General features: G+C 40.5%; 1 protein-coding gene across 4 annotated transcripts in view; it reads left to right on the forward strand.

The window, feature by feature from the left end:
- The first annotated feature begins 3,081 nt into the window (after positions 1-3,081).
- The window catches only part of SRFBP1 (serum response factor binding protein 1), a 76,281-nt gene continuing 66,503 nt past the window's right edge, over positions 3,082-12,859 (forward strand). For all 4 annotated transcript variants that reach the window (XM_049794985.1, XM_049794984.1, XM_049794989.1 and 1 more), the window contains exon 1: positions 3,082-3,225. Coding sequence is in view for 3 of the 4 variants with exons in the window: in XM_049794984.1 (XP_049650941.1) it covers positions 3,196-3,225 (30 nt within the window). In the remaining variant the exon portion in view is untranslated. The remainder of the gene's footprint in view (positions 3,226-12,859) is intronic.

Raw genomic sequence — 12,859 nt, forward strand, 5'->3', positions numbered from 1 at the left:
CACAGCACACCTTCTGGTTTTGTGGTCCTCAATGTCTAGTTAACATTATTGGCACTTGCATTCTGTGAAACTTCTTCAGTTTGGTTCACAAAACCTGAACAATTAATTGAAATTGCTAAAATTTACTTATTGTCATTATCAATACAAACCACACTTAATGCATATTTCATTACATCTGTACTGTGCATATGAGTGGAAGTGTCTGCAATAACCACAAATTTCAGTAAGTACTCCAAAAATACGACTTATATGCATGGCCTCTGGGATCAAGGCCAGATGTAGCTGCAAGATGCTCTGCACAGCTGCTACCACATCACGTAAGCCTGGAGAGTGCCAAGATAAAGGGAGGGAAATAGGACCTAGTCATAACCCCCTTTTTCCTTAAATAGCTTACCACTCCAACTCCCCTGTATTGTTCTGCAACATATTATGTCCTACAAATACATGCTGCTCTGCCACGTGCACACACAGGCAGCTGTTCTTGAAGTAGCGAAGATGGTCCAGAAAAATGTGTTCAAAAACTGAGAAAGCATGCCAAAATATCTGAGTGAAATACTGACATGAAAGGAAGCAAGGTCAGAACAAAGCATCAAAGTATGAAAGTGTTATATGGGGCAATGCCTCAAAGCATCCTGACTGTGACAAGCTGACAAGAAAATCTTGACTTAGAATGAATTTAAGTCAAAAAATCTTATGACAAAGAGCCAATGAACCAGCTGTGAGGCACAGCAATTCTGAACTCTGGAAGGCCACTGAAGTTTAAAAAGATGAAAGTAACAAAAACACATATTTTCATCAGTGACTGACCGAGTAACAAGAAAACAAAATTGTTGGATGAAGAAGGGCCAGAAGTATGTCATTAGGGTCTATGAGAAACTTCCAAAGCAAGTTATTTCAGTGTCCAGAGGAAATGGAAAGGAATAATGAAGTTATGACCCAGTAGGCTACACAGACAGGGAACAACTCTGATGTGAGGCCAGGCTGGCACTGGATGGAGTCACAGAACCGCAGCTGGCTCCGGGTCCTCCTTTTGTCTTTCTCTTTGTTAAGGTGCACAATGGAATACAAGACTGGCATATCTAGGAATTAGTTTTGCATGAAAGATCAAGACAAAGGGAAGCACCTCTTTATTTTCCTTGGAAGTACAAATCCAATCTAGGTATGAGAGCATATTCTTTAATTTTTAAAAATATATTGATGCTGTTGAGTGCATCACATCCAAGACTGCTTTATATACAGACATAATCAAATGCAGCTACTTCTCATGTAGAACACTATAGCTGCTTGCCAGCAGTAGTGCTAAAAATCAAAGAATACTCTATGATGGTCAGCTGACTTAGGTAGGCTGGGTATAATGGCCCAAGTCAGAATTTTTCCAAAACAGCAGCTGTGGTAAATACATACCCCTCCCCAGCAGTTAGAGCCAAAGCATTCTCAGCAACTATACGTTTAACCTGAAATTCAGCCACTGTTGGAACAAAATAAATTTACCATATTATGAAAGGATGGGTTCAAAGGAGTTTCAGCTGGCTCTTTATTGATCCAAATGAAACCTAGCCTGCTACTGAGCAACCACTACCACTTTCTGAAACACCCTAAATGGAACTCAAAATTTTACTTTGAAGGACTTGCCTGGCCTGATCCCACTTGCAGGTAAGACTTAATAAAAATTACAGCCAAAAGTGATTTAGCTGCAGTTCACTTACAGGAGATGCCCAAGCACTAGTTAGAAATCAAACATTAAACTATAACAAGACCTAAACGCTAGATCCTGCAGACAAAATGCATTACAGAGACAGCTAACAACGGTTGTATTTGCTTAAATAGTCAGACTTCAAAGCAGAATTCCATGCACAACAGTGCCATCCAGGGGCCAACTAATTGCTGGTGAACGTCCGAAGAATTTCCTGAAACTGATTTTATTCGTATAAACAAAAAGGGTTTACATTTAAAACAATTTCCCCAAATACTTTCAAATATGATCTCAGTTCTTTTGAATACTGCAACAGATAAACAGTAACGTGAAACAAGAACTGATTCATTCTCTAGACATGCTAAGACTTGCTTACATTTAGGCATGAGTTGTGTAAAATCCTGTTTCAGTAAAACAGAAAAATATTTGTAACAATTTAAAACAATTCCTTCTAGCACAATAAACGAAATAATGCGGAAAAGTTCTCAAGACACTTTGCCAAACTTCTCAGACTGAGATCTCGCAAAGTCCAAAACACATGCTCAGCTCCACTTCACTACAGCTGCCTAAAACTGTGTATGAAGTTTTACAGAGCTGAAGCGTCAGACGACTTCATTTCTGCACAACCCACAGTCTGCCTTCTGCACACATGGAAAACTCAATCTGAAAACCTTAAAGCCGTTTGAAAATGGAGGCTGGTTTTGTGTCATAGGGAAAAGGAGAGGGGGAGGATAAGGCACAAAGTCTAGAAACGCAGCACCGTTCACCGTTTACGCATGCAGCGTTTTTTAGGCTGGTTCTATAACGGCAGCAGCAAGATGAGAAAAGCAAGAATCCCATAATGTTCCTAAGATTATAAACAATTTGGAGGGGCAGATGTCTCTGCAGTTTAAGGGTTCAGACGCGTACACCTTTTTCAGGTCTATGGTCCAGCCAGCTGACGATGCAACGCAGCAGCATAAAACGCAAGCCACGAGTGAGGAGTTTCAGGATCAACCTCATGCGAGGCGAGCCCTTTTCCAAAAGGCGAGCCCTTTTCCAAGAGTCGCCCCCGAGGCGCCTCAGACGGGTTAGGCTCGGGATCCTCCTCCTGCCCACGCTGCTTATGACCCGCGAGAACCAGAAGAAAACCCTCTTTACCCCCATTTCTGAAGGAAACGGGACTCCGGGCGGGCAGGGGCAGGGGGCCGCCTCAGCCCGCCGCCTCAGCCCGCCGCCTCCCAGGGCAGGGCCGCCGCCGAGCACAGACGCGCAGGCGGCCCCTGGAAGCCGCGCGGCTGGGGCGGGGCCGGAGGACCGAGGCCTTCGAGAGCTGGCCTAGAGAGGCTCTGGCCATTGAGCTTCAGCCTGGAGCGGGCCTGCCCCGGCGCGCGCGGCGCATGCGCGCGGTTTCGCTTCGCGCTGCCTCTGCAGCGGCGTGGGGAGAGCTCGGGGAGGAGGCGGCGGCGGAAGGCCGGGCCGGGCCGGAGGACGGCGGAGCTCTGCGGGCAGGGGCCGGCGCCATGGCTCCCGTGCTGAACCTCAACAACGAGGTGAGCCACCTGCCCAGGCGTCCTCTGGGGTGGCCGTCGGGGGGGCGGTTGGGAGGCTTGAGCCGGGGAAGGCCCGGCGGGGCAGGTGGAGGCGGCGGCCGCTGGAGGGGGCCGGGGCACCGGGAGGGCAGGGAAGTGGCAGAGCTGTGCAGCGGCGTGTCTCCCTGCGAGCGGGCCGGGCCGGGCCGGACTCGACCCGACCCTCCCCAGGGCCGGCGTGGCTGCCCGGAGCGGTGGGGGAGGCCCCGGGGCGGCCGCGGCTGTCGCCGTCGCCTGGGGAAACGCTGCGCGCTCTGCTGGCTATCAGCGAAAGGGCTAGGGGATGAGAATAAAGATCTGTCCTGCGAAGATAAACTGCCTTTAGGGGAGTGCTACGCAATTGTCGACACGTGTGCTTCGGTTCAACACCCTCTCACTGGGTCGTCTTCGTGTCGTGTCATGTCTTACCCTGTTTGTGTTCACGCTGAAGTTTTGCAGGTGGTTCTAGTAGACCTACTTAAGTTTCAGCTGCCTGTTTCGTGGGTAGCAAAGGTATGACGTTGCCCCATTTTCTTGGAGGCAGAGGGGCTGAGAATAAGAAATCAGTGGGTTAGAGCTAACTTTTTCCTGTTCTGTAAGAAGTTTGGTGGTTCACGTTTCTCTCAGAATTTTTTCCCACTCTATAGCGTGAATTAAATTAGCTAGGTGCATTTCGTTTGTGGTAGGTTTTGACTGCGCATTTGCAAATCATTGTGTACGCTGAGTCTGGCACAACTAAACTAGCCTCTTTAAGTTGTTGCTGCAACACCTAAAGAGTAGCTGACAGTTCTTCTGAGCACGTGTTGTGTCAGCTTCTGCAGATGGCGTTGTGCCCTTCCAGGATTCCTAGATAATTCACAGTATGGTTAAAATAACTATTTGTCATCAGTAGAACCAAAACGACAGATTATACAAGCATTCTCAGGTTGCGCTTGTATTTAAAGTAAGTTTTATGTTCTAGGCATATAGTAACTCTTGAGAGAGGTTGATTTGCAAGTCAAGAATTTAGTGAGAGGTAGCCTGTTCATCAGAGAAAATGTAGTTTGATACTGCGTAAAATACAGGTATCTACTCTGTAATTTATTACAAATTTTTGGTACTTGCTATTAACAAATGTAAGGTCAAATGTGAGTGATTTCACATTGAAATATACCAGTGAGTCATCAAAGAAAGAAGAGAGTGTTTCATTTATTGTTGAAGCGAGGATCTTTTTCGAATGATCGAGGTGGTGATTCATAGTCTTTCACCAAAGACATACTCGTATAACAAGGCATGAAAAAAAGACTCATTATTTGACTGAGGAATGCCCAAACAGTTCTTCAGAAAAAGACAGAATTCAGTGAGTTTCTGTACAAAATATTGGAAGATTTCTGTAAGGACACTGGGGATGCCGTTCCTTCTTATGGTTCAAACATCACCCTATCCTAAGAGGAAAATGAAAGTAAGTTCCTAGATTTTCTGGAGGTGGAAGCTTTCATCAGAGCTTGGACTAAAAGTAGGCACTCTCTAATAACAGGTCCATCGGAGACATAAGGTAGTACAGAGACTGAAATCCTGGATGCCATCTCACAAGAGGGATAAGGTCAGCTGGCTAGGAGTAGGATGGAGACCTAGTGTGAACAGATTAAACAACTTTTCCATTTCTACATGGATGCCTTTTCATAAGCATCAGAGCTGTATTAATTACTGTGGTGACTAATCATAAAATCTGAAATAAATGTTTTCTTTACCAATACCTGGATATCCTCTGTGTATTTATTACTGAGATGCCCTTGTAAGAATGCATTTTACTGGTAAGAAATACTTATCTTCCTCTAATAAAGGTGACATTGTGGAATTTGAGCATGAATAAAGCAATGATTTTACGAAGTCTGTTTTAGACAAACTGTTGGATTTTTCTTGTGTATTCTTCCAATTTGCTAAGGGAAAGATTTACTGTAATTACAGAGCAGCTCTACGCTATACACCTTTGGCATTCTGCAATCAACGAATGCTAGGAATCATAGAAGTTTCTTCCCCCATTAGGCTATATCAAATTGCTATGATGGCAGTTGTTGCAGAAAGAACTTTGTGACCCTTACATAGCTGATAAACTTGTTTGTCTTAGGTAGATTTACAGTAGTTCTGTGTAAGGCCTTGTAAATTCAGCTGTATTATATTTATGTACTCCGGTATTTGATTCTGGCAAAGACAGGCTTCTGCTATTCATTAATATCATAAACTATAATGGCCTGCTAAATAATGGGGTCTTAAGTAATTCCGGGATGACAAGTTTCAAATTTTTTTTTTACAAATTCATCTTGTTTTTACAGGAAGAACATATAGACTAAGAGCAGTGTTTCTCAGTAACATAATTTGGCACCTTTCTTAATGTTAATTGACCTTTATTTTCATTACTTCTTGTTACATGTTTGATACTTGGTAACTAACAATACAAATAGTTATTGATGTCCAAACATTTCTTTGTTCTGGAGTGTCTACAACATTACTATGAACTGTATTGTCATAGGTAACAATTGCACAGCATCTGCTTTCTACAGATAAGATATACTTGTTTATCTTATTTCTGAATGGGAAGGGTAATTACCACTTGAGTAGGTAGCTTCAGTTCAGTGTAATTCAGTGGCAGGAGTTGTTTTGGTATTACTGTCCTGGTGAAAACAAAAGCACCCTTACACTCTTAAGGGGACATTTTGTTAGTACAGTGTAAAAATCAAGCTTTTGGTTCCAGTGTTATAATGAAGTAGTGTATATGTGTTTTGAAATTAAACGACATTTAATTGGGTGATGACTTAACTTATCACCAAAGAAACTTGGAAGTTGAATCTTATTACTATGAAAATCTAATCCTCCAAGGAAATGAGACAAATAAAGGACTGTGACATGTGTCTCCTTTCTGACAGCTTTTGAATTCATTGGCTAATTTCAGAGAATTTGGAAAGGAGTAGAGACCTCCAAAGTTGTTGGGGTTTTTGTTTAATTATCATTTGGTTAAAGAATAGTGCTTCCATGAAGCGACATGCTCCCAGCTGTTCTGATCTAATAGGGAACAAAGAATGAAAATGTCATACTGTTTAGGTGACTATATGAATGAGATCTGAAGTTATTGTACAGTGGTAGGGATCCTGGGTGAAAATGAGAGGGAATTGCAGTTGTTGTGATGAGGTGAAATAAGACAGAAAAATATAAGAAATCAGTCATAATTATTAAGTTATTCACAGAATAATTAGTTTAGACATTCTATTAATAATTTCTATTTTTTCATGTAAAGTTGTTTATATCAGTGTAACAGCTTCAGAAACTCACATTATGTCCATGTTAACAAATGGGTATTGTGCCAAAAGTGTATAACTGTTCTTTTTCTTTTTCTCTAATTGCATATATACCTAGATAATAACAGAAAAAACCCCAAGATCTTGGCAAAACCCACAGTTAGCAAGGTCCAGTAATTTTAAGAAGCCATCATCTTGCTGCTGGTAAATAACATCATACAGTTTCAGTGTGACTGCATGACTGAAAAATAAAGATTTAAAAGAGTTAAAAAACATGAATGTTTTTGTAATTCAGACGTCCCATTACTGCATTTTCATTTCTGTGCCCAAGGAAGAGGTGGGGACTGTGGGGAGGAATTAAAGACTGCAGACAGTTAGAACAAAGTTAAACAATGAAGACTAGAGTTTTTGAGAAAGAAGGGGAAAATGCAGTGTATCATACCATTTTCTACTCATCATGTTCTTTTATACAAGGGAAAATATAACTTGTAGAATGAAAAAGTTCAGTTTTGAAATGGTAATGTATCAACTGCATATGATCATGCTTTTGTAGGGTTTGTATTAAGCCTAATTGATTCTCATCTCGTGTTTAATTTTATAAGCATGCAGGCTGAAGGAATCTTTTTAAAAAACTATTGTCGCGTGTATATGTTTCCTATTTTAAAAAGCTTTCTAAGAATTTTCAGGTGTCTTGTCTCAGAATACCTTCCAAAGTTAAACTTTTCTGGGAACATTTGCTAGATGGCAGCACGTTATCATCAACTGCCATGGACAAGGGCAAGTTTGAAGGGAGATAGCTCCTGTTTAATGTGAAAAATGATCATTGTCGATCAGCAATATACATTAGTACAAAACTGAAACTCTTGAATGGGACCCTCCCAGGTTTGTGTGTTTTCAGAACCCATACTTCTTAAAACTATGTTTTTCTGGTTTTATAATCATACTCTGCTATCAATATGGTGTGATTACAACAAATACAGTTTTCGCTCTGTTCCGCTTTTTTTAAATATTTATTTTAGAATTAAATTCTGCTTACAAATACCTTAAGGAATTAAGCTGCAGAAAGCCCATTAATCTAATGCAAATGATCGCTCTATGAGTCATTTTAAAAATAAGTATTGTAGTGTGTATCTACACAAGTGCTATAATGGCTGAAGTTGAATATTAGTAAGGCATCATATTATGTGATGCAAATTTAAATCTCTGAGTTGAGAGTTGTTTCTGTCTATAGGATGTATGAATTTAATTTGCCAAACCTGTTTCGGTATGGAAGCTTTGGTATCAGATGAATAGGTGAATTTTTCTCTTAAATTTGTATTTAATAATGAATTGCATGCATCCAAAATAATTTCTCTCTATAAAAATGTTATGGACCTCTTACTGAATTAGAAAAGGTTGAGCTTTATTTACAAAGCTATGTTTTTTTAGATAATAAAAGCTGATGTCTCCATAATGCTTGTCATACACAACTGAAGTGCTCTTTTTTTTTTTTCCTAAAAGGTAGACTCAAGATAAAAAATATGTCTTCAGAGTAATAGTGTGCACACGCATTTTTCAATCTGCTAAACAAAGTGCAGATTTAAAAAATGTTATGTAGGGAGCTTAGTAATGAAGCTCAAAGTAGTCGATTCCGTTCAGTAGTGGTTTGGGTCCCAACACTTTGTGCTGTGATACTCAGTGTGGCAATAGTCAGGCCCTTTTACTCTTTAGATTTAGGACTGACATCATGACCTCTGAGTTATCTGGACTGCAATTTAGATGAATGACATGTTTAGAAAGAAACCTGGACATTTGGCTAAGGATTTAGACTGGTGTACGGCAAAGTCAGAGATGGATATGAAAAAAATCAGACAAAAAGCTATGGGAACTAATCTTACCTTGTGAAGAAAGACTGACATACAGTCTCTGAAAGTCTGAAACTGCAGTCTGAGTTGTAACTGTTATTCTGTGAAACTTGCAACTTTTATCACAGTGCACCCAGAAGTAAATGTATATTTGGAGATGCTTGTGTAAAGGCTGGGTTGGTCTGGTGTAGCATGGATAGGTGTCATGTTCATCATTAGGTCGTCAGATGCATCTAAGATACAAATGTAAATAGAAAAACAGTTACTGAAATTGCATGTATACATGCCTTCACTCACAAATTGCTGAAGTGCCAAGTACGTGCTTTTAGAAATAAATCACTTTTGCTAATCAAAGTTTCTGTATAGCAGTGAAAAAAACCACGGTCTGACTGGGATATCAGGTGGAATTATTAAAGAATGGGAAGGGTGGACTTTGAAGAGGGTCATGCATTCCTCCTGAAACTGAATTGACTTGTATAGCCAGGAACTGCATCATGATTTTTGTAAAATGCCTTAAATGTGAAAAACCTGATTATTTGCCCATGCCAGTCCTTAGTGCATGATATATTTTTGTTGTTGATACAGTAGGTCCAACATGCTTGTATAAATGTCAATTTTAAATTGATCCAAAATGAAATTAACTTGGAAGTTTTCTTGTCATTGAATGATTACCATTTTTGCAGAGAAATATTCCATACAAAGTGAGTTTAAGACTTCTCCGTGGTATTTACTTGCAGTTACTTAAGATCTTTCTTATTTTCAGCGTTCTTCAGCATTATGACTACCTCATCACTCAGATGTGATACACCTTACTGTGTTTTCACTGACTTAAGATGACTTTGAGGTTTTGTTTATTAATGACTTATTTTTTTTCCACATTTTAGACTATAGATACTGGGATGGTTTTAACATTGAAAGTCCTTTCATATAAGGCATTTTGTGGAGAATTGTTTTGCTGTTCGGTGTGTGGTGTTGCAGACTCATGTGGTGTGCCCCCAAAGGAGTGTGATTCTCTGACTGTGGTTTCACGGACAGCTGGAATCACTGCTTCTGAAGCTACGGCTTCTCACTCTCCTTGCTCCTCAAACATTCCAGCCAGATGGTCCAGCCTCCCTCTTCTATGAGCAGAGTAAATTTTTTGTTAGGGTGGTTTACAGCTCCTGATTTAAGGTAGCAGGGTCTTACAACAGAGAATGAGAGCAGCAGGAACATAGGACCAGGGGTGAATCGGAAGGGCATGGAGGAGGGATGGAGACAGACTGTCCCCCTTCCACCACAGTGAGCCGTTCAGTTGTCTTGTGGGACTCTTAGAAGTGTGCTGTTCTTCATCTCACTTAAGTGTTTCTCTTTAGGCAGTGAAATAAGCCTAAGATTTGGGGAGGGTGTTCAACCAGCAAAACCTAAAATAGTCAGGATGGTTATATGATGTGCAGTTTCATTGTCTGGCAGGTGTTTAGGTTAAGGAAATTAATTAGTGATCAAGGCTGTAAGGGCAGGAGAACTGGAGGGTGCAAATAGGACGTCAAAGGAGCCTTTGTATTTGTTTGATCTTGATACTGTTATACAGTGAGTTCATTGGAAAGTAGTTACAAATCAGCTTGAAAGAAGAATTGTATAATTTCAGTGTTAAATAAGTTTGTATTTATTTTGGAAAATGTGACCAAGGATATATCGAGGGGGGAAAAAACCACCCTAGTCTCTTACCTGTTGCAAAAGAACTCTTAAAACAAGTTGCAGTCCAGTAACAAGGAAAGCAAAATGTAATTTTTCAGGAGTTTGTATTTCCCACAGTTATCAGAGAAATGAACACTTAGGCCTTCTTTCTTGGGGTTTCTTTAAAATTGCTTTTCGCTATCATAAACAAGCTGATGTCAGCATTCAATTTTTTAGTGTATCCAAAAGGCTAGATGGAAACTTTGAAAATAACAGTGACTGAGTGCTGTAGGTATTACGGTGTTTAAAGCAGTCTGAAATACTGGGCAGCCAGCCCAGTGTGGTGATCCAGGCTTCTCTTTGAAATAAAGTAGCTACCCCCAAAGATCTGTTTTTGTGTGTTATCCCCAGGGCTGTGTGGGAATCTAGGAGTTCCTTTAGGGCAGTTTAATATTCCTGTGCACTGACTTTATAGCTACCTAAAGGGGAGGTAAGGCATGAGGTGAGGTATCTGGCCACGTATCTGGTATCGGGTATCTGACTGAGCTGTGAGATGTCTTGCTGCTCGTAATTCAAAATATCATGCCTTCTCTCAAGGCTTGTCTCTAATGGGGAAAATGCTGCATTTTTTGTTTAATGGCTTAGATATTAGAAAACTTTCCAGTAGTTGAGAAAGCTGGTGTATTGGTCCCCTCAATCTGAGATGTGTTGAATCCTGTGATCTCAATGACCAGCAGAGTGCACTCATCACAAATACTAACAAATACTACTGCTGGGCTACTGTCGGGCAAGTAAGGGAGGTTTTATGGGGTGAGGGGAGCCTGGTCATGTATTTCACTGATGGGAGCATTTCCACAGGAAAAGTCCTTGGCAGTGTTCCAAAGGCTGCTTATCCAACAATTAACATAAAATGCATGAGCTCCCTCAGAGGAAATACTGGAACTCAGAACTCTCTAGCCCTGAGGAAATTCTTCTTGCTGGTCTACAGATGAGTTCCCTTTTGCTATTTTGTCTCTGGCTTGTGAGCCTTGTTTGTTCCAGCACCTATCCAGCATGCTGGCCAAGCCACTTGCTTGAAGTAGAAGCATTTGTCCTAGACTCCCTCTCATTGAAGAAGGCCTGTAATTTTAGGCTTTTCAGTTCTGGTAAGTGTCCCAACATCTAGGCTGTTCCTCAGATGGTGGACACAAGTTCCAGTACTGTTCTCAGCTATCTGATGGTATTGTTAAGCTGTATCAGAGAGACAGTCTCTTGGGCAGCTTAAGTCAGCTTTAGGTTCATCTGTGACCACTTAAGAAGAAGAATTATTCTTATCTAAGTGCTAACCACTTCACCTTAAGAATTATTCTTAAGGTGAAGTGGTTAGCACTTAGATACTTTGGAAAAAGTACAGGTGCCTAGGATCCTCTGTGGTCAAAACTGAAGCTGTGGGTGAATTCTGGCACTGCTAAGATTTGCATATCCCTGGCTTGCATGTGGTCTTAAATACTTCCTTGAAGCTGGTTATACAGTCTCATATATGTCACTGAAATCAGCCTAAAGCCTTGAAAGGCATATAAACAAGTTATGAGAACTGAGAAAGAATAAATTTCTACACAATTAAAAAACAAGTAGCTAATCTTTTCCATCAGTTTATTTCTCAGTATACTGGCAAATCAGTACTTTTTTCTGTAAATTACAAGTCTGTGCGAAGTTAGAAAGCATACAGGACTTTCTTTTTAAACTCTGGAATACTTGGCAGCAGTCATTTTAGCTCTATGGAAATGCATGTAAAAATTCTTGCATTACTTGTGTTACTAACAAATAATTCTAAGCACAACATTTTCTTGAAGTAGAAGAAAGTTGTGCTAGATTTGGGCTTGAATTCTGCTTAAAACAGTTCAAGTGTTAAATTACTGACATTCTTTTACAGACCATGTAAATGTCCTAAGGAAAAGGTCTTTTGAAAGCTTATGAAATTTCCAAACTTATACTCTGTGAGATAGAATTCTGAGGAATTGTGGCTTTTTTTTCCCTAGGAACTGTTCCAGCAGCTGTTTTTAAAGTTTCTAGAGTTGCCACATCATCAGTTATACTAATATTAACAGCAAATTCTGATCTGCTGCTCACACAGATTTTGCTTCAGCACATTACTGAAGCAATTAAACATGGCAAACTATGCAGGGTTTTGCTTCTGGCAGTGTTGTATACAGCCGTTATCAAACTACTGTACTTCAGGACAGAAATGAAAACTTTTCCTTAGCTCAAGTGGTTTATATAAAGTGTGTGTGGTAGGCCACGTAGACTAGTAAGATGCTCTCATAAAACAAAACATCTGTGGTTCCTTGGTGTGGTAGTGTACAATAATGAAAAAAACATGCAAACATGGTCATGGGAAACTTTGTAACTTTTATTTTAAAAGAACTGTGAGATACTTGCAGGACACAGTATAGTCTTTTATCAGCTGTAATTTATGAGTATATATGCACGCATAAAATAACAATTTAAAAAAATGGTTCTGTTACAGTAAATGTGCTTACTGCTGTCATTGCAGACATCTTTCTGCGACCTTTGCTTTGCTGGGCCTGAAGCTTGCTGCCAAATGAAGAATGAAGCAAGGCTGAAATGGGCGTAGAAAGGAAGGGGTGGTGGTGGGGTTTTTCCTAATAGAATTTGGGGTCCTGGGGGGAGGGGGGACATTCCTAGAAAGAGAATAGTAATCAGTTGTGAATTTATTGCAAATTGCCAATTGGTATGGCAATGATAAAATTCCTTTCAGTTTGTCTTACGCTGTCGGGGTCGGTAGTGAAGAGCAATTAAGGGAAGAATTTTTTAGTTAGGGTTTTCAGCATGAAAGTACCCAGCTAC

This window comes from Accipiter gentilis, chromosome Z, assembly GCF_929443795.1.
Source record: "Accipiter gentilis chromosome Z, bAccGen1.1, whole genome shotgun sequence".
NCBI lineage: Eukaryota > Metazoa > Chordata > Aves > Accipitriformes > Accipitridae > Astur > Astur gentilis.